The sequence below is a fragment of the Tachysurus fulvidraco genome, chromosome 2 (genome assembly GCF_022655615.1).
Source record: "Tachysurus fulvidraco isolate hzauxx_2018 chromosome 2, HZAU_PFXX_2.0, whole genome shotgun sequence".
Classification (NCBI taxonomy): Eukaryota; Metazoa; Chordata; class Actinopteri; order Siluriformes; family Bagridae; genus Tachysurus; species Tachysurus fulvidraco.
Genome location: NC_062519.1, coordinates 33,584,305 through 33,605,383, shown reverse-complemented (window position 1 = coordinate 33,605,383; position 21,079 = coordinate 33,584,305). Strand labels below are relative to the sequence as shown.

The 21,079-nt window shown below is 36.3% G+C and overlaps 3 protein-coding genes across 4 annotated transcripts in view; 1 reads left to right on the top strand and 2 right to left on the bottom strand.

Annotated features, from left to right (window-relative positions):
- Positions 1–999, bottom strand: part of efl1 (elongation factor like GTPase 1) — a 108,681-nt gene extending 107,682 nt beyond the window's left edge. The window contains exon 1 of one of the 2 annotated variants that reach the window (XM_027161951.2): positions 937–999. The gene's annotated coding sequence lies outside the window, so the exon portion shown is untranslated. Of the gene's footprint in view, positions 1–866 lie in introns of both variants that reach the window. The other variant, XM_027161958.2, reaches the window with a different exon arrangement.
- Positions 1,000–1,332: 333 nt separating this feature from the next.
- saxo2 (stabilizer of axonemal microtubules 2) lies at positions 1,333–5,570 on the top strand. The gene is made up of 5 exons (XM_027161977.2): positions 1,333–1,490; positions 1,726–1,905; positions 2,458–2,660; positions 3,992–4,898; positions 5,316–5,570. The coding sequence occupies exons 1-5, from the start codon at positions 1,453–1,455 to the stop codon at positions 5,368–5,370; spliced, it is 1,383 nt and encodes a 460-aa protein (XP_027017778.1). The 5' UTR covers positions 1,333–1,452; the 3' UTR covers positions 5,371–5,570.
- A 1,190-nt stretch (positions 5,571–6,760) lies between these two features.
- The window catches only part of adamtsl3 (ADAMTS-like 3), a 159,059-nt gene continuing 144,740 nt past the window's right edge, over positions 6,761–21,079 (bottom strand). The window contains exons 24-31 of the mRNA XM_047804894.1: positions 18,182–18,364; positions 16,506–16,628; positions 15,614–15,826; positions 13,901–14,084; positions 11,834–12,038; positions 11,080–11,186; positions 10,743–10,954; positions 6,761–7,369 (exon numbers count right to left, since the gene is read on the bottom strand). Of these exons, the coding sequence (XP_047660850.1) occupies positions 7,251–7,369; positions 10,743–10,954; positions 11,080–11,186; positions 11,834–12,038; positions 13,901–14,084; positions 15,614–15,826; positions 16,506–16,628; positions 18,182–18,364 (1,346 nt within the window). The 3' untranslated portion in view covers positions 6,761–7,250. The remainder of the gene's footprint in view (positions 7,370–10,742; positions 10,955–11,079; positions 11,187–11,833; positions 12,039–13,900; positions 14,085–15,613; positions 15,827–16,505; positions 16,629–18,181; positions 18,365–21,079) is intronic.

Sequence of the window (21,079 nt, the reverse complement as noted above, 5' to 3'; positions counted from 1 at the left end):
CAATACATCAATAGTTAAGATTCTGGTTTAAGTAACTGTATTATGGACAATTTCTACCCAAACTTCACTTCGAATTACTTTGAATGAGCACAAATTTTAATTCTGTATGCATTTCCTTTTGAAACAGCAAAACAGTGCAAGTGTGGTTAAGATACAATACGCCTTAGATTTAATACAAACTGGACCATATATATGTGTGTGTGTGTGTGTGTGTATGTAAACACATTATGTATATACATACACACATAATATATATAAAAAAGTAAAACATATTTTAATGGGAAATTTAGCATTTAAAAGATTTAAAACATAAACAGTAATAACAATTAGATATGTTTCCATAATCTAAGCTAACGTTACTTGTTAATAGTCCTGTCCCTAAAAAAAAGTATCTAGTGTCCCTTGTCATGTCAATCCTCAACCCCATTAGAGAATGCAGCTTGGTTAACTTTTATGTTTCCCATATGCATTAGCGACAATACAGGGCTTTATTTCCGTAAATGTTTCTAGAACTTTGCCAAAGCAGCTTTAATTTGTTTCCTTTGCAAAAATGTCCTGAGTGAAACTACTCAAACATTTCCAACGATTTTCCCACACAGCGGTAGCAGCCAACACTTGTTGCTATAGCAACAAGCATCGCAGGAAAAAAAAAAGTGTTAGCACGACAGCTAACGGAATAAATCCTTACGCATGCGTGTTATCTCACTGTACTGTACAGTGAACAATTGGTACTTTACATAAACATATAAAGTTAGCGTGTTGCTAGTTCGCTAGCTAACGCAGTTACAGTTTATGTCGGGTTTCTAAAGCATTTAGCTTCCGCTAAGGTTAAGAATGTGCGCATACACAGCTACTGAAATACAGACCCGTGTAATTAAGCTGCAAAAACTGGAGGAATCAGTAAAGCAGCAGAAACATATGACAGGCTCTACTCACGTTGTTTTCTCTTTTCCCGGAAGTAGAGAAGGGACGTGGTGACGTCACTGTGACGTTAAAACAAATCTCCCAATAGGATTGTTAGAATTTGAACGATTTGCTAAATTTGCACGTATGGTGTAAATATTTGAATTAATCATTGTTTGACATAAAAGGAAAGTTTGAAGGTTTCTCGTTGCTGTTGATTATTTTTAAATAAAATATAATAAAGTGTCGAATCATAATGTGTATCATCCGGGTAATTTTCTAGACTGGAGGATTGTGGGTCCTGTAGTTTTGAGCATGTAGTGGCAAACTAGTTATATTAAAAGAGTTCAGATGTTTAAATGTTAAATCGTTATAAAAATGCTTGAATAGAACAAAACGATGACCTTCGGAATTTTGATGGAGTGTCAAGATGCTTGTTTGTTGTCATGGCGATTCGTTGCTATAGAAACCCGTGTGCAGTGTCGCGAGCGCAGTATAGCGAGTGCGGCTAGTGAGAATTAAAGTCAGTCCTGTTTCAGTGATACAGACATGAAGAGCCTCTGTGTGTGTAAAATCTGCAACTGTGGGTAAGACCTACCGATGTTTCCTAATAATTGATAATAAATAATTTGCAAAAGTTTTCTGTTACTTTGATCAATAATAATAAATTGAATTAGTTTTCTTGTAAGTTGTTTATTTTAGACCAAGGATTGTTTTTGCTCATTCATATAAATTCAGATCACTGAGCTCGTTTAATAGGAAATCATGAAGATAAATGAGTTTAAAAACAAACATGCAATTTCTTTCTTGCCCTGTGTGAAGACGCCACTTTTGCATACGAGAGCCCACATCACTCTACATTAAGGACACCCAGGGTGTTGATGTGAGTGAGTACACTGAGAAATACCCAGGCTATAAGAACTGTTATCCACCCAAGAGTCTTAAACCCAAACATGAAGTACAGAAGATCTGTGAACCGATGGAGGACATCACGACCTTTAGGTAAACAAAACTTTCTTCTTTCTAATAAATAATCATATATCATATTTAATGTGCACAGTACATTGTAAAAAGTTACTTAGTTACTTTAGTTGCTCATCCTAAGGCAAGCATGGCTAACAATAATACATTTGTTTAAGCAAAAGAATTGTTTATTAGCAATTTGCCAGACACTGACACATCACTAAACAAATGAAACATTAATCAGCCTAGCATGTTCTCTTCTGTATGTATTTTTATTTGTATATATATTTTTAAATAATATTAATAATAATAACAACAACAACAACAACAATAATAATAATAATAATAATAATAATAATAATAATAACAATAACAATAAGAATAACAATAAAGAAGAAGGAGAAAAATAATACACAATTCTACTGCCAAAATAATTCTTCAGGTATAATACTGTATGTAAAAATGTAGGTACCTTAAATTTCTGCATAGTACTGTATACATTTTTTATGATATTGACTAGTATTTAAAATTGCTTTCAAAAGTTTGGTTTGAATCGCTGTCCCTGCAACATTTGGTTTCTACATGTATCAGGTCTGATTTCGTTCCTTATGAAGTCACCAGTCGCCCAGTCAAAAAAAAGGTTGAATATCAACCTTTTCCAGGCAAGATTGATTTGTCCACTACATACAAGCTGCAGTTTACCCCTTATGAGATAAAGCCTGTTTTCCCACGGCGCCCAAAGGAGATGATTCGAGGTGCTAAAGGAACAATGGACACCATACCAACCTATAAAGGTAATACAGAAGTATAAGCAGTACTCATGAGTGCTAAATTTCAAGGTTTTTCTTTTTTTATTTGATATGAATTTTGTATCATGGCATAGATATGGATGAGAAAACATGTCAAGACTAGAAATAAAATAATAAAAAATAATTCAATGCACATTTTAATTTGTAAAAATTGAGCAGCTCAAAGATATACAGCCATAAATATCATGACTGCGGGTTGATGTGGTAAGTGATGGTGAAAAAGTTGTACTTTGCACATAAACAGCCAAGTATTGTTTTTATATATTTTGTGGCTCGGCTCACTAGGTTACTAGGCTCAGTTCTGGGCCAGCTGGTATTAAACACAAATATAGGAATTAATAGGAGGCCCTATTTTTGTTTCGGCAAAAAAAAAAAAAAAAAAATGTTGAAACAGCTTTCATGCAGGCAGAATCGAGTGGAATCAGAATGGTCAAATAGAATCGGAATCAGAATTAGAATTGGAATCGGAAAGATTATTGACGAGTATTCCTTTCATACAAGGAAATTCTTTTGCTGTCATATGCTTCCAGTACACAGAGAAAACAACACAAAGACAATAAAAATAAGATGAAAAATAAATAATAAAAATAAAATGAGAATAATACACAAATGTAAATATGTATGTACAAATAAATTGTATGTACAGTTGTGCTATAGATAATAGAGTTGAATAGAATAGAATGAGATGCAGGGATGTACTAGGATGGAGGTAATAACAATTAAATGTAAGATTGTTGCACATTCTTATTGCATAATGGGGGGAACATTTAACTGTTCATGAGGTAGATTGCCTGGGGGAAGAAACTGTTCTTGTACAGTACCTGGTTGTTCTGGTATTTGGGGCTCTGTATTGCCAGCCAGATGGTTAAAGTTTAAAATGTGTATGATGTGAGGGATCCAGAGTGATTTTATGAGCCTTTTCCCTCAATCAAGATATATACAGTTCTTGAAGGGTGGGCAGGGGACTACCGATAATCTATTCAGCAGTCAGAACTGTTCTCTGTAGTATTCGGATGTCTGATTTTGTAGCTGAGCCAAGCCAGACAGTTACTGATGTGCACAGAACAGACTCGATGATGAATGAATAGCACTGTTTCTGCAGCTCCTGTGTCAGGTTAAACTTCCTCAAATGGCTAAGGAAGTACATCCTTTTTCGGACGTACTTATAGATAGGAAGCATTTCATACCATGCTGAGAGTGCTGACATTTCTACTTTTGAGGGGATTTTTTTCATCGTTTTGAAAAATGACTGAGCAGCAAAACGTATTTATTTATTTACTCAATTATTTCCTCACATACTTCTTACTTACTTACAGAACATTTCTGTGTGTGGGATATTAACAAGCGGGAGTCCCTCAAACCAAAGGTGTCCTACCATCCACCAACTGAGAAGTTTGGAAATGCCACAACATTCCAGGATGATTTTATTCCTCGAGGTCTAGTTCCACGTGAGAGCTTTAAACCTGAAACTTTAACCAAGCTGTCTGATGCTCCATTTGATGGCGTGACCAGTAACCAGCTGGATTATGTCCCTCACCCATTGGATTTGCATTTAGTCAAAGCTCCTCTTGAGTACAAACCCAGTGATCAGCCTTTCCAAGACCTCACAACACACCGGCATGACTTCCAGGGCCTTCCAGGCCAAATGCCCAAGAGCTGCAAGCCTGAATACAGCAGAATATCCTATGATACCCCCTTCCAGAGCAGCACTGAGTTCCGAGATCGCTTCCAGCCGTGGGATACATCTCCACCACATCTGCACAAAGCAGTACATAAGTATTTGAGTCCTACAGAACCAATGGATATGACCACAACAACTGGCACAACCTACATCGAACACCATATCCAGCCTTTCATCCCTGTTAGGCCTAAGTCTAGGCCAACTTGTTCTTCTGAACCTTTTGATGGCACTACCACCATGAAGGAGGACTTTCAACACTGGAAAGCCCACCGCCAAGAACTAATCCGCCAGCCCCAGGAAATCCACAGAGGCAGTGGAAAGATGGAGGACACAACCACTTTTAAGGCCCACTTCATCCAGCACCAGCTGCAGCCAAATATTAGCTGCAAGCCAGATACTGCCCCACTGCGGTGTGAAGAACCCTTCGATGGTGACACCACATACCGCATTGAGTTCACTCCCAAAAAGATCAGTGTGTGTCCAGCCAGCTTTGAGACAATCCCGGGGTTTGTCTTTGAAAGGGTTGATGACAGAGGTCACAGGTAATTATTATTATTATTATTATTATTATTATTATTATTATTATTATTATTATTATTATTATTATTATTATTATTGCCTTTTATATTATACCACAACATATCTCTGCATGGTTCATTGTATTCTTCTGGATAGTTTGGTTTCCTCACCTAGTTCAAAGACACTTCTTGTAGTAGTAACACTTCTCTACTATTTTTTGTTTGCGATTGTTTTCTGCTGTGGGTTGACTGGTTGGTGTGGTAACTGCCAATCAATGGAGAATTACAGTAGTTGATTTAATAGAACCTTTGTCAGTTTAACATTTTTAATCTTATGTGTAGTATAACAATGCTGCTAATCCCTTGTTTTATTGGATTATATATTTCTCTGATACATCTCTGATTGTATTTCTTGCATTAATTATCCATTTGTCTAACCAGGTTCTTCCGTGAACTGAGCTCCCAGGAGCAGACGTGTGCAGAGTGTGAGCTGTAGGCTACTAACGCATTGTCTGTGATGTCAAAGCTACAAAAATAAAAATAATAATAAACTCATCTTTTATATCACTCATCAAGTCATAATTAGTATTATATGATTGTTTTATATGTATAAAAATGTAAATGTGAAGAAATATTGATGTGCCAAAATGATACAAAACCATTGATAAAAATGACAAATAAACAAATTCTCAAAAATGTGTATTTATTTTCTTTATAGCACAGAGAATTGATCAAACCTCCGTCAAACCTCTTACCCTCTAGAACAATATGAGTGTTTTACACATCAGTAGCCAAATACTGTTGTATAACTGTACTTATTTCAGCACATGGTTTGTGTATCTACTTAAACATTTCAGACTGTCATTAAGTTGCATGCGTTTAGAGAAGGACATAAATTCATGGATTATTCACACGAATAACTGATAAGGTTTTCTGTAGTCTTAAATATGGATTACAATGTAAACTACACTAGCAGGTAAGAAAATAAGTCCCGAATCTCTACACTCAATGTACAATATTGCACTTAAAAAACACATTATGTACAAGAATTAATTTACAATGCAGCACATAGGTTGAACACACACACACACACACACACACACACACAAAAGTACATTTGAAAGGCGTAGCAACTGGAGACTCAAATGTGATCTTATAGACATAAAAACAAAGACATTTCACTCCTTCATACATTGAAGTGATCTACATAATGTCTTCATAACACATGCATAAGCACAGAATAATTGTTTTAGAATAAGACATGAATATCAATGAACAGCTGCTAATGTCAGTTTTTTTTTTACATGTTAAATGCTCCCATTGTTGTGATGTGTGAAAAAAAGTCAAATTATAATAATTAATTATATGGTCATTAAATAGTCTCAGTTTCAGATGTTTTGTTATTTGCCACAGAGTTTCTATATTTTATACACTTTTCTGGCCACAAGAATCAGAATCTAAATTGCTGAAGTCTGGTTATTGGTGACGTTATTATTGATTTATTTCAGACTTCCATGTCCCAGTTTCAGCTGGAAAGCAAACTTTATTAATAATGACACAATGAACTTTTTAGAGTTATAATAATAATAATAATAATAATAATAATAAGAAGAAGAAGAAGAAGAAGAAGAAGAAGAAGAAGAAATACATTTTTATTGGATATAAACATGTATCAATTCTTATCCTTTTGAATGTATATACTTTGTTTGTAACTACATACCTTCTTGGACTTTTATTCTCTGTGGTTACTGAATGGCTGGGAAAACTAGCATTTGCCAATACTGTCAATCTTTTAAATCATTCAATAAGCATGTCATTCACTGCTTATATACGTGTTATGAAGTCAGTACCTAGATAACCGATAAAGTGTTGCCCCTAATATACTTTTGGATTTTCATCTACTGTAAGTACCCTATGTACAATTCAGCTGTGTCTAGCTGTAGCTATCTTATGTTAACCTCCCTTCACACATGTGAATGGTCAAATATTCTCTGCTTCTCATCCTGATGATTAGATATAGAGCAAAACACAGTCTTATAAATTATTCCACACACAAGTCTGATAAATGAACTTTATATAATGATGAGAAGGAGAGAGCTGAATTAGTGCTGATTTCTCTGTGAGTGTTGAATTATCAATGCACACACACCCAGAACTCCCTTTAGCCTAGATAAAGGCCCTTTAGTCCACATTTCATTGAGCACCCACTTAAACTCGGCCATGTCCCAAAAATGGAACTCTTTTTTCCTCATTTGTGCAGCAAAGTCTTGGAGTTCTTCCACATCAGATTTTTTCCACATGTGTTTGGATTGGAAAGAAAAGCAGTGATCAGAAGTCAGTGTGCTGTAAAAGCTTGAGATGTTCCATCAGTGAGCACTAGATAGTGCCAGAGTCTTCTGAGCAGGACTTGCAGCACCTCTGTGTATACAGTTCAATGGGACACAACCTGAGGCGTTTCACCACTGCGCAGTAATGTGTTGTATCCTTACACTCATCTACATAAAGGAGAAAGAAAAACACACATTTTATCATATATATATATATATATATATATATTTACATACATATATATATATATATATATATATTATATACATTTATATATACACACATTTTATCATATATATATATTTACATACACACACACACACACATATATATATATATATATATATATATATATATATATATATATATATATATATATATATATATATATATATATGTATGTATATTATATGTATATATTTATACACAGAAAATGTGCAGGCGAAGTAAATGTACAAGACAAACTAAAGGAAAAACCAGTGGGTTTGTTATGCTGTTGTGGAGGAATTCTGAAGGAGGTCTGGGCTTCACAGTTTAAACTGTGGTGTTAAGGTTAAGGCTGAATTATACTTGCTTTTAACATGAGCAGTTATTTGGAGCATCTATCGTGCACGTCCTCAGAAATGAACGCTAGGTGTCTATATTGTGGAATACCAACATAAAGTAGGGGAAATATAACACCATGTGCCAGTGACCATAACTAATTAAACAAACCGTTATTTCCATTGATTTCACGATTTTGAAAGTGCAGAAATGAACACAAATGTCAAGTAAACTCTGTGAAATTTGGAGGAAAAATTAACAGCTTTTACAGCATTGATTGTAATGCATTGTGCAACATCACAACATGCATTCAACTAAAACCATGTCTTTACTGGTAGTAGATTAAAAGAAGAATCCTGTGTTTGCAATTTTTGCAGGAATGTACAACAGTGGTTTGTGAGTTTTTTTTGCGATTGTTGTGGCCAAAAATGCTTTATTTTTCAGACATTTTTTGAGGGTTTCTATCTCGCCAATATTAACCAAAAGTCTCTGAAATCCTCTTCCCTCATTTCACAATAGTTATGTTTTGAGCTCTGTCCAAAGAGCCAAAAATTCAAACATTACATTACAAAACAAACATTAAATGTTAACATTGTACAAATAAAGATAATGATAATTAGACAGATAAAACATGGCTGTTCTGTTGACCCATGCTATTCATCACTCAGACAGTGTTAAACATTATTCATCATCAGGATTGTTAGACCTTATAAGACTTTTTTCAAGTGGTTCTATGCTATTTCCTTTCATTAGCTAGTTAATAAAATACAATATAATCCCTGCTCAAAATTGGGTAGCCTTGTATGTTTTTATATGTATATTGATATCCTTGGTTTTGTTGGGCGTTGGTGATAGAGAAGAGGGACGCAATTTCCCAAAGAACTGGCAAGTGGACGTCATGAGGAAAAAGAATACGTCTTAGAAAGGAAGGGTTGCTGCAAATCATATGCTGTGGCCTTCATAGTCACCAGATCGCAACCTAATTGACCTCTTCTGGAAAATCTGGAGTAAGTTACTATAGAATGCTGAGCTTTCTACTACCACCATGTCTTTTGGAAGAATGGTGTTTATCCCAATAGACTCAGCTAAAACCAATGCCAAGGTGCATTGAAGCTGTTCTGTTGGATGTCCCAAACAATATATATATATATTACACAAAGGGGACAGCATATAGGTTTGAAAAAAGGCAAGAAAGTCAGCTAAACAAAACTGCAGGTTTTAAACAGTGTGATTTTGATGCACATTTCTTTACTCCCTTTTTCAATTGGCAGTTCACTCAACTGCAAGAGAAACAGGAGAAAGGTGATGAAAAGGCGAAAGCGCAGAATGAGATATGTTTGTTGGGCTGAGTTTATACAACCCTGTCAGCGTGGTAGTTGGAGAGAGCTGGAGCTTAAAATGCATAAAGAAATTGCTCATATTTAGAAGGCAGCTGATGTAAGGTTTTTTTTTCCCTGTACTTTATACACCAGCATGGATGGCACATTGTCCTGAACTTGTTATTAGTGAGCAGATGTTGTGGTTTGGAAGTCTTTTTGAAAAAATGACCTTTGTGAAATAACTCCAGCTGAAAATGATAAGTGTACCCCATTTCCATCCAAGAGGTTCAGATAGTTAGACTCTGGGGTTTTATACAACAGCCTTTAAATCAAAGTCCCTTTAAAAATCTTAAAGGTGTAATTGTTTTTTAATTTGCTTAATGTGGGCACAATGTGCAACAATAAGTTACACATTCATTCAGAGACACTACACATGATCCATCTCGGCTTCGGTTGCAGATCCTCTGCTGCAGCTAATCACATGCAGTTATGTAAATTGTTTAGCTAAAACTAGCTAGAGAAAAGAGAAATTAGGCTTAGAAGAGAAACGTTTTCAGAGACCTACATTTGTTTTGATTTGTTTTTTTGCGTTAATTATCCTCACTGGTTTGAGTAGAGAGAAAAGCAGAATGTTTAAAGATCCTAGAAAGTGAACTGTGTTTATTCTTCCTGCATCAGATTTAAACCAGATGTGTCTCATCAGCTCAGAGTCAATGACTCTGGTCAAAAAGTGGTATCATGACGCATCAAAAAATGAAGAAAACAGAAACAAATCATAACCACTTCATAGCCATAAATTTATACCACTGACCTAGAATAAAATTGTAACTGACCAGAAATTCACACCTTTTAATATAAATTGCTCAGATATTTGTCATTCAAGAATTACATTCAAAGATCTGAAATATTGTTCAATTGTAAAATTTTAGAAATAATTGTAACAATGTACATGCCCATCACTGGCGTTTATTTTGTGTTGTTTTGTTTGTTGGTTTTTGAGATTTCATGAATGTTGTAGCTGTTGTATTGGAGTGTATATTTGTCAGTTTGGTAGAGAATTGGGACGTGTACAAATACAAAATCTCAAACTCAGAGAAAAGTTCAGAAGTTGAAATGTGGCCCAAACACATATGTAAACTGCAGACCAGGTTACAACATATCTTTGTGGTGTAACCATTGATGCAAGCTTACCTGATAGTAGCACTCCAGCAGCACCTCAGTATATTTATGTATATATCTTAATGTATTGCAGAAGTATAAATAATATTATTGTTGTATAATAAAATCTATGGTTAAAGCATTATATCTAAAGCATATGTAAAGCCAAGTATTAGGCAGCAGTGCAATGTATAAAATCACACAGCTACAGGAACAGGGCTTCAGTTAATGTTCACATCAAACATCAGTATAGGGAAAATGTGATTTCCTGACTGAGCATGGTATCACCTAGACCTTTTCTAATCTTTAGCTTCCAAGTTGTGAGTCTGTGCTAACTAGTACCTCAGATTCCAGCCTCCTTGATTAGATAACTGCATGAAAGCGCTGGTGTACAGCTGTTCCTAATAAAGTGGTCAGTGGGTGTTTATATATAATTATGGAGGGTACGGAGCATGCAAGGTCGTAGGACAGCAAAGCATGTAGGAACCACTGATTTATGAGGAAAAGGAAAAAAACATACTGCCACAGGAAGTGATGTTGCAGTGTTGCCAGGTGACCGGACGATGCTGCCAGGCACAGTGGAGATCAGGAAGGGTCTTGTTGTCTTGATGTACACATTCAACCCTGCGTGACTGGAAGCCACTTCCGCAGGTAGCAGTGCACATCCGCCATGGCAACACCCTCCAGTGAACATTGCACGTTTCTGACGTGCAGTTCCTTACCGAGGCTGGTCTGAGGACAGGAAATGTAAGTCAGAGTGTGTATGTGATTTTATTGAAAGCAGAAATGTATTAGCCAGAGTGTGTGTATGTGTGTGATAATGATTTGACAGTATGAAAGAAGGATTTAATGCACACCTTTCTTTGGGGTCACATGCCGTGTTGGTGTCTGAGTCATTCAGTTTCTTGCACATCACTGTTCTTCTTTGAGTCGCCACTGCCGGACCGAGACAACGTCCGGAACACTAGATACATAAAATTGCACAATGGAGGATTATACATTACGTTAAACACATAGGGCAGGAGTTCATAAAGTGTTGAACGAGTAAAACCATGTACAAGCTTGTTAAATCATGCAAGGAGCATTTTCCATTTTTTTTTTACATCTGGCTGATTGGACAGTCAATTTGAATACAAAATTAAAGGTTGTGTCGACACACATAATCATTTTGCGAATGGAAGGGAAGGGATGGGAATCAATTTAATGGAAGCATGGAAATGGGAATGGGACAGGGAAGGGAAGAGAAGGGAAGTAGTATAATGGAATAATGGTAATGGAAATGGGATCAAGAGAATGGAAGGGAATGGAAGGCAAGGGAAGGGAAGGAGTATAATGAAAGGATGGGAATGGGATCAAAGGGAAGGGATATAAAGAGAGGGGAATGCTAGAAGGATGCAAAAAGAGAATGGGACTGAAAAGAAGGGATCGCAAGGAATATAATGGAAGACTGGGAAAAGGATCTAAGGGATGGGAATGGATGGGAAGAATAGGAAAGAGCTCAATGTTCCAAACAGAATCCATATACTGTACCTTGCTAAAGGCATAGAACCATTAAGGAATCATTTTTATATAAAATCATATAGTAGTGCTTTGAAGTAATATTAGAGCTACCTGTCCCCAGGGTCCACTGATCCACTCAGCACAAGTTTCTGAAACGCACGGCTCTCTGTGTTCAGGGCGTGACATTCCTTCACACACTGCATCGGCCAAAACCTGAATGGTCCCGCTGGCCTCTAGCCGCTGGCATGATACTCGCCTCTGCCGGAAACCATGACCACATGATGTGGAGCATTTGGACCACACGGTGGACCCCCAGCTGAGAGAAATCCACAACATACACTCTTATTATATATTCTTTTGAGGTTTGTGTTTATTCCAGACCATTTAGAGATTATTTAGATTTGAAGACTGGCATAAAGCATCTAACACAATGGTTCTGATCAGTCTTTTACCTGGTAGAGCACATTTTGATACTTTCTGTGCAAAAACCTTTGATTTATCAATAATACTCTTATGGGCTTAACCTACTGTGATAAAGAATACACATAGGCTTGGGGTACTGCCTGTGTGGACTTTCTGCTGGTGGCTTTCCTCAGTGATTTCTGGTGTCTTCCTACCTCCCAAAAACATGCCACTAATTGGACCGCTGCATGTTAATGTGTGTATGGTATTGGCTAATACAAAGAAACTCCCCATAATATAAGGCTAATAATAAATATATTTTAAAAAGTGTTACACACACACCTCAGAATTAATGTTATAAAGTGAAAGTGTAAGTGTAATAGTTTGATCAACAATAAAATGTACACAATTTTCCCCAAAATTTCCCCTCGATTTCAATGTTTGCTTCTTGCTTATCATGAACTAGTGGGAGTTGCTCATATCTACCAGTTTAGCATTGTGCAATATGTTACATTGTTAACTATGGCTAAGGAAGAAACTGCTTCCAGCCTCAGAATAGATTCTGTCCAGTCTAATGTTTGTGATGTTCTTTTGTCCATGTATATAGGTTTCACTCCGCATAAGCATCAGTAACAAGAATATCCTTTTTTTTTTTTTAACTTGACAGCAGCATTAGCCTCTCGACTGATCGACTACATTTGGAATACAAGAAAAATTGTGTGCATTTTATTTTTGGATGAACTCTTCCTTCAAGGCATTTAAGACAGCTCGAAGGACTCATTTTATTTGATTGATGAGCCTGTGAAGTGTTTATCCAACCCCCTGGAAAGGTTGAGGTTAAAACAGGGATGACAGATGAGTTTCTTTAACAGGTTGGTCAGCAAGGTTTGTGCTACAGCTCTCAGGTTTGCTCTGCATATGATCCAGCTGTTACTGAATCTACTGTCTGAGTCTGCAAAGTCATCCATCATCTGCTGAGGATTTATTATAGACAGAAACTGGACGCCACTATACTGTATGTTAGTAAGAATATGGCTGAAAATGCTATGATCTGGACTACACATTAGTCTGGACCTTGATTGATTTGATTCTTTGCTTAACTGGATGGTGTTAAAATAAAGGCGATTTCAGGCAATACTGTACCACCGTAGAGAATCGAGTGATCTTGAACTAATTATTTCTAAACAAACAAAAATAATAATAGCAAACCAAATTTATTCATATGTAAAAAATTACAAAAGTGACCAAATTAGAAACTAAGGATCAGAATGGAGTCCCTGAAATGAAGTTTTTTTAAATTTACTTCTTTATCAAATACTAGCTTAATTTTACTTAGTTCATTCAGTATGCTCTTTATCCTGGTCAGGGCTACAGTTGATCTAATGATATTAAGACAGTAGACATGATGCATTAGGATAATTAACCCCTAGAGGCACTTATGGGCAAATCCCGAGGGAAAACCCACAGCAACATTCACAGAGAGTAATCAAAGCCCAGGATTGAAACAAGAACACTTGAGCTACTGAACTTACCATTGCTATATATATTTTGATATTTAATGCATAAGTACTGTTAGAAATCAAACAATATACTGAAATAAAGTGGCATTTTAGACTCTGCATAGCAAAAAAGGGTGAAACCATCAGAGGCAACAGCTGGATGAAACTGTCCTCATTGTGCAAGCAGAAACCAGAATTCTGGACATGCCAGTATAATAAAGCACTATAGTATATAAAGAATGTAGAGTGTTTTTGCACTTTGGAGTATGTATGTTACCTGGGAGGACAGTTGTGAAGATTGCATGGCCGTGTTAGGGAGAACGGCTTAGGAAGGTGATGGCAGGATGAGGGGGGCATCATGTTCCCGCTGGCACTTACACAGTGAACCTTCCTGCTCTGTGATCCTTTATTTCCACAACTCGCACTGCATGTACTCCATTCAGCTAAGTGCCACTCAAATTCTGCACACAAACACAAGAAACACATTGCAGCAGCTTCTGCCACATTCTTCTTCTTTTTATTATTTATTTATTGATTTTTTTTGTTATTATTATAAGATTTGGTTTGAGGTCAAATATGAATCAAGTTCACACAATGACAGCATGAGTTATGAATATAAATGTGTTTTGAAGACCAGATTAAAAAAAAAAAACAATACAAAAACACACAATTCAATAGGCATATTCAACAAAAATGGCAAAATCCAGTTGCATAAAATTCCATAATCACACATTGACATAGAAAAAGAACAGCTCATTGGAACAGCCAATAATTCCTCTATAAAAACCAAGTATGCCTGAACAGGGTCACCTATTCTGGGAACATTGGTAATGTTTTATTTGAACATATTTCTTTTTTAACATTTAAAACAATCCCTCCTGTGTTAGTGAAAATAGTAAAGAGGTGTGCTAAAGTGTGACAACCTGCACTACAAAACAAAAAACAACTACCAAGGCTGTTTGATTTGAACAAAGGAAAAAATGCTAGAAAATGAAATACACCACACTTTACATGTTCATTAATTGTGGACACCTCAGATCCAAATGTTGTTCTTCCACAAAACAGTTGTATAGCTGAAACAGTTGTATGCTGAAGCATTACAGTTTCCCTGCACTAGAACTATGGGGCCTAAATCTGTTCCAGCATGACAATGCTCCGGTGTATAAAACATGAACATGAACATGAACATGAACTCATGGTTTAGTGTGTAGGAACCCGGAGTTTAGTATGTACAGTAAGAACTCAACATGACCTGCACACAGCCCAGTGACCTCAACCCCAGTGAACACCTTTGGGATGATCTGGAACACCAAATGCACAACAGCTTTTCTCGCCTGACTTCACTAATGCTCTTGTGGCTGAATGAACACAAATCCCTACAGACACACTCCAAAATCTATTGAAAAGCCTTCCCAGAAGAATGGAGTTTATTATCATTGCAATGGGAGACCAAATCTATAATGGGATATTCCAAAAAAAGTGTTATGGTCAGGTGTCCACAAACCTTTGGCTCTACTGCGTATTAACAACTTCAATGACAATAGACACAGTGCCATGATCTATTTGCTGATAATAGATCATGACACTAACTAGCTATAAAGAGGTACATTTATTACAGTAGATAAATACTTTGATCTATTATTACTTTATAGTTATACTGCACTTTAAATATCTGTAACGCCTTACTAATTCTGTTCAATTCTAGTTTTAACTGATCACTCTGCACATACGGTTTGGGTTCAAACCTCTGAATTAGATTTGAATGTGGAGGAATGGCAGAAAAGCTTCATGTTAAAATATGACCTGGGAAAAATACAAAAGAAAAGTGTGAGTGAGATGAATGAGGTGTTTTAAGTGGAAAGAATAAGGTTAGAGACCTTCTCAGGCCTATTATAGAGCCATAAGGTTGAAGAACGTGATTTGTTTCGTTTATTCCTTCACTTTTAAATGATTTACTATGTTCCGCACACCTGTATACACAGATACCGACCTTGTGAGAGGATATTAATCCAGGCAGAGATCATCTGGTTGTCTGTGTTGGTTTGGCACGCAAAGTGTCCTTCAAACCTGCTGCTCAGAGTGAACACTTCTAGGATGCGGCCTGCAGCAAGTGTTTGGTAGTGCAGACCCGGTGTCTGCTTTAGGGTTTGGTTCTCATATGACCATATGATGGGTTTTTTGTGGCTCTGGACTACTGGACATCCTGTGGACAAAACAAAAAAAAACAGCTTTATCCTTATCCCAATTTTCATAATAGAGGCATATTAATGCAGGTTAAAGCAGGTTATTACAATGTAAAAGTTATTAGCTTCATCACAAACAAAACAAAAATGCATTGTTATGAACTCAAATCTATTTTATAAATAAACCACAGTTTTGATGGAATCAAACAGAACTTTGATGGCAAGCTGAATAACACCATTATACTGTACATTTTAAATTGAGAAAATTCTCCAAAACCCAGGGTGAATATATGTTGCTCATGCTGTCTGATGATAAAGTAAAGGATGATAAGCAAAGTAGGCATGGAGTACCAGAGCATACAAAATCTAAAAAAAAATAAAAATAAAAATTAAAAAAAAAAAAGAATGTGACAGCAGGATCTTTCATCAAAGTACAGACATAATACGCCACTCTTCTAATCAGTCTGACCAGTAGAGACTCACATTACTGCCTCAAGGCACGCACGCGCACACACACACACACACACACATACACACACCACATACACACACACACACACACACACACGCACACGCACACGCACGCGCACGCACACGCACACGCACACGCACACACACACACACACACACACACACACACACACACACACACACACACACACACACACACAGTCATTCATATCAGGAATAGCACTTTACCAATCCTCAGGATGTCCCCAGGTCTGACTGTGATGTTTGTTCCAGCACGAGAGGCCATTACAACTCGTTTCCTGTTCACATCCTTCGACATGGAACTTTTATCATAAGATACTGCGCCGACATCTAGAAGCAAAAACAAATCCAATCACAATCGTCCTATTCAACAAGAAGCATGTCATATTAGATACCATCTCCTACAAAAAGATGTATACAACTCTGACTCCTTCCCTCAAAGACATTTATATATAGACTTCTATTTATTTGACAAAAGATCACCATTCATTTAGATTAACAGCTGCCTGGGAGTGAAGAGAATCTGCTGATAATCTGACAGCACAGTATTATTGAAAGTAAATGCTTGACACTAAATGGTTTTGCTAAGACAACAAACCTTCATTTCACTTCTTACATTTTCATTTCAGCAGACATTAAAAATACATTTTTTTGGTTTACTGCAGTTTATTTCTTATTATTAGTAATAATGTTGCGTTTTTCTGCAGTTAATCGTTCATAGTGTAAAGATGTCTTATTTGCCTCTTGTGTAAAATGAAATATTGTCTTTTAATATTCGTCATTAAGATGTATGCTGAGCTAAGCAACTTGCTTTTGCAAATAGGACCTATAGCTTGATAGCTAGCTAGTTAAATTTTATAAATAAGCTTGTTAAATTAGCTCATTACGTTTTCTAGATTGCCTTTTTGAACTAGCTATTTAGTTAAGTTTTGTTTGTAATGTAACTTAAAAAGCATTAGATTATGAATATTTTCCTTAATGCTTAACAAACTAGCTAATCATGCAATCAGTAAGGTTTTGTACACAGTCTTTCCCTTAAGGTCAGTTTCTTTGTATTTTGCCCCTACCAATTAACAACAGGTGTTATCGGTACATTAAAAAGTCTGAGACATCTGTGTTACACTCATCAAATTTCTGCTGAATGAACTCACAGTATTTAGATGAAAGTAATGCAAAGCAGAGTATAAGGCCAACATAAGACAGGACACTGGTATTAAAAGGATATTACTTCAATTCCTACCATTAGATGATAATTAGATATGATTACACAAGCGGACTCTAATGGCTGTCTCATTATTTCCCCCCAATCACTTTGGTCCCTTATCTTGTAGAGTAAAGGTGACCCCATTCAGATATTATACTCATACTAGACATTAAAGCAAATGAGTTAAGGATTCTGTAGTTGTGGATGAGTCTTGCCTATGATTAAGACCAGAGAAACACTACCAATTTCCTGTATTATATTAAGCCTCTCATGGTCAGCAAGGGAAATTTGAACTTCACATTTAATTAAATATGACACATTTGACAAACACTGCTCCAGATGCTAACCTTTGCATCCTGAAATAGACTGAAATACGATAACAGAAGCAGATAAAAAGATAAAAAACTTCATTAAGGATTCCTTAGGATCATTTCCAGGTCTATTTACATGTATATTCTGTATATTGTATACATTTATTGCAGGTTTTTCACCAGTTTTCACAGTTTTAGTTCCAGTAGGTGGAATGGCTATATATTATGTTCAAATAAATGTGTGAATATGTGTGTGAAGGATGTCCTGTGAGCAACTGTTGTCCTCATCACATAAGGGTTTCCCTGTCAAAAAAGAAGCAAACTATTACAAAGCCTGGAAAATGTAGAAAAATCATTCAGCAACGCACCAACTACGTGGATCCTGCTAGAGGCTGAAGCTTTGCCAATGGGATTGGAGGCTATGCAGCTGTAAATGCCATCGTCTTGCAGCGTGAGATTGTGAAGTAGCAGAGAGCCATTTGTGAGTGAAATAATGTTGGCCCCCATCTCGCCCTCTAAGCGGTGCCAGCTCACACTCGGCTGAGGAACACCTGCTCCAAGAAAAGCACAAAAAATCACTCCCAATCAGTGAAAGCATACTACCATGCAATCGGTATACTGTAAGTGTTTTGCTTCTAATCAAACCCAAACAGATGCTGTGTGTAAGCCAAGTATTGGAGACAGTGTATATTTAGTTTACAGAAAGGGACAGGGGAAGCAACAGGCTTTGAGTCAAAATATCAAAATGTGGGAAAGGTATTCAGTACATACAGTGGATCTAATCAGTCCACACACTATTATTTTTAATGACAGGTTTCTTTGATGTTTTAAAAAAGAAAACAAGATCATATCTATTTCCACTTTTGATTTGATATCGCAAACAACAAAAATTCAATTCTAAATTCTTTAGAAACAAACAAACAAAAACTTCAACCACAATCAATACAACAGCATGTGGCTATGCTCAGAATGAACTAATCACAGGGTAAGGTGGCTCGATGAAACGAAAAAATGTGGCGGTGGCAGCATTGTACTATGGGTCTGCTTCTCTATAGCTTGACAGTGGTCAAGATAGAAGGAATATTATGTAGCTTCATATACTATTCTATATATGAAAAGTGTATTCTAGAAGTGCATAGACACACACACACACACACACACACACACACACACACACACACACACACACACACACACACTTCTATCTACTTCTAGAATACTAGTCATAGTCACATATATATATATATATATATATATATATATATATATATATATATATATATATATATATATATATATATATATATATATATATATATATGTGTGTGACTAGTATTCTATATATACAAACTCTACAGGCTTCTATATACAAACTCAGACAACTGAAAAAGAAGAAAGTCCTCTTTCAGTAATAACCCAAAACACAAATATAAGTAATCAAAGAAAGGCCCAGTCACAGACCAGCTCTAAATCCTGTTGACAACCTGTGGGATGATTTGAAGAGTTTTGTCTTCATGGACCATGAACAAAATAAAATTGATGTATCTTGATGTAGACTTTTTTACTCTATTAAAAACATTTCTATCTAGATCACATGAACTAACTTCACAAAGCTAAGAAAAACACTTTTAGTGAAATCTTAAAAGAACAAGACATTCAAAACAATTTAAGGGCAGCATTTGAGCTCACATGTGAAATCACATCACAGACTCCACACACACAGAACGAGAGATCCCTCCCTTCCCTTTACAAATCCTTCATACGTTTTTGATTATGTTTCTGACAGCTAAAAGAGCAATCTGCCCTATATCGGCAGAAAGTTCCTTCATAAGGTTGGAACTAATTTCCTTCACTTGAATAGTGAAGGAAATCAGACATTCAAGTCTTTAAAGTATTAAAGAAAAAAGTAAAGAATTAAAGAACTAAAGGATCCTTTCTTACCAGGGCTTTAGTCTGGAAACAGCAGAAGTGATTTAGGATCAGAAATGATGTCAAACATGAACAGGAAGAATTTTGAGCGATGGCCATTCACAAGAGTGGAGTAAACTGAGATAGGTCGAACAGAGCAGAGTAGCGCGAGGCCTGAAGTCCGCTACAAATTACTTGTACAAATGGGCATAATGAATGCAAATTGCTTCACTACAGTCTGCTCCCTTGAGACACATCCTGTCTGAGGTAATGAGTAGCATATTGCCTGAGTCTGAGCTTTACAACCCCTTATTTTACAAAGGGGAGACATTAGCCCTGACATATTGTTGAGCAATCTGCAGACCTCAGAAGGGGGAAAAACAGGGCAGAAATTTCCAGGCTGGCGCACAAGATGCTAGATTGGGCACACTTTCTCAAACAAATGAGATATTAACTTATACAAAATGGTTTAATACGGTCATTAAATCATTGCTCAGTTGTTAAAATGGCATTTTCCTCTTCATAAGTGTTGCTCCTGAATCCACTAGGGGGCATTATTGTGATATTTTAATACTGTAATATTCTGGGTGTAATAGTCATAGGCCAGGTGATTCTTTTGGAATATATATATAACGATTATTAATAAAGAGGCATATATTTTGTTGATAAACATAATGAACACGTCTGTAACCTTTAGAGTCCTCACAAAATGCCTGTTAGTCCGTTGAGTACCGAACCCTTTTCACTTCAAATATTCTTGGTTTCAGAAACTTAAGTATAGATTTTAATGCAACCAATTTCCCATGTAATATAAATCTTAGACCCCTCATTAAATAACCCCACCCTCCTGGGATTTTGACCAATTCTGTATACTCCCACAGGAACTACTGACCAATCCAACCCAACTAGTTTTCTTTGTAACAGTGCCCAATATTTAGTTGGTTATTTCCCACAATAATTCCCACATGTACACAAATTTCACAGCTTAAAGACTAGGATTTATTAGATGTGAAAGATGTGTCATGCAGGACTGCACAGGAGGCTTGTAATACTGATATAATAATCAGCATGGCTTCTTATCCTTTGTGCTTCACACCCTTTTGATGTATACAGTATACACAAATTTTGATAGGAGTGTTCTAAAATTGTGTTATAAATATTTTAGAAAATAGCCTACATACTTCTTGGCGCTATTTTATGTATCTGTTCTGTAGTGTATTGTCTCTTGTCTTGCACTGTTTCCACAAGGTTGCACACGCATTTTATGTGACTAGGTTAATTTTTCTCTTTAGCCCTTACTTCTGTGTTGTCTTATGTAGCTCTGTGTCTTTATGTAGCACCATTGTACCTTATGTAGC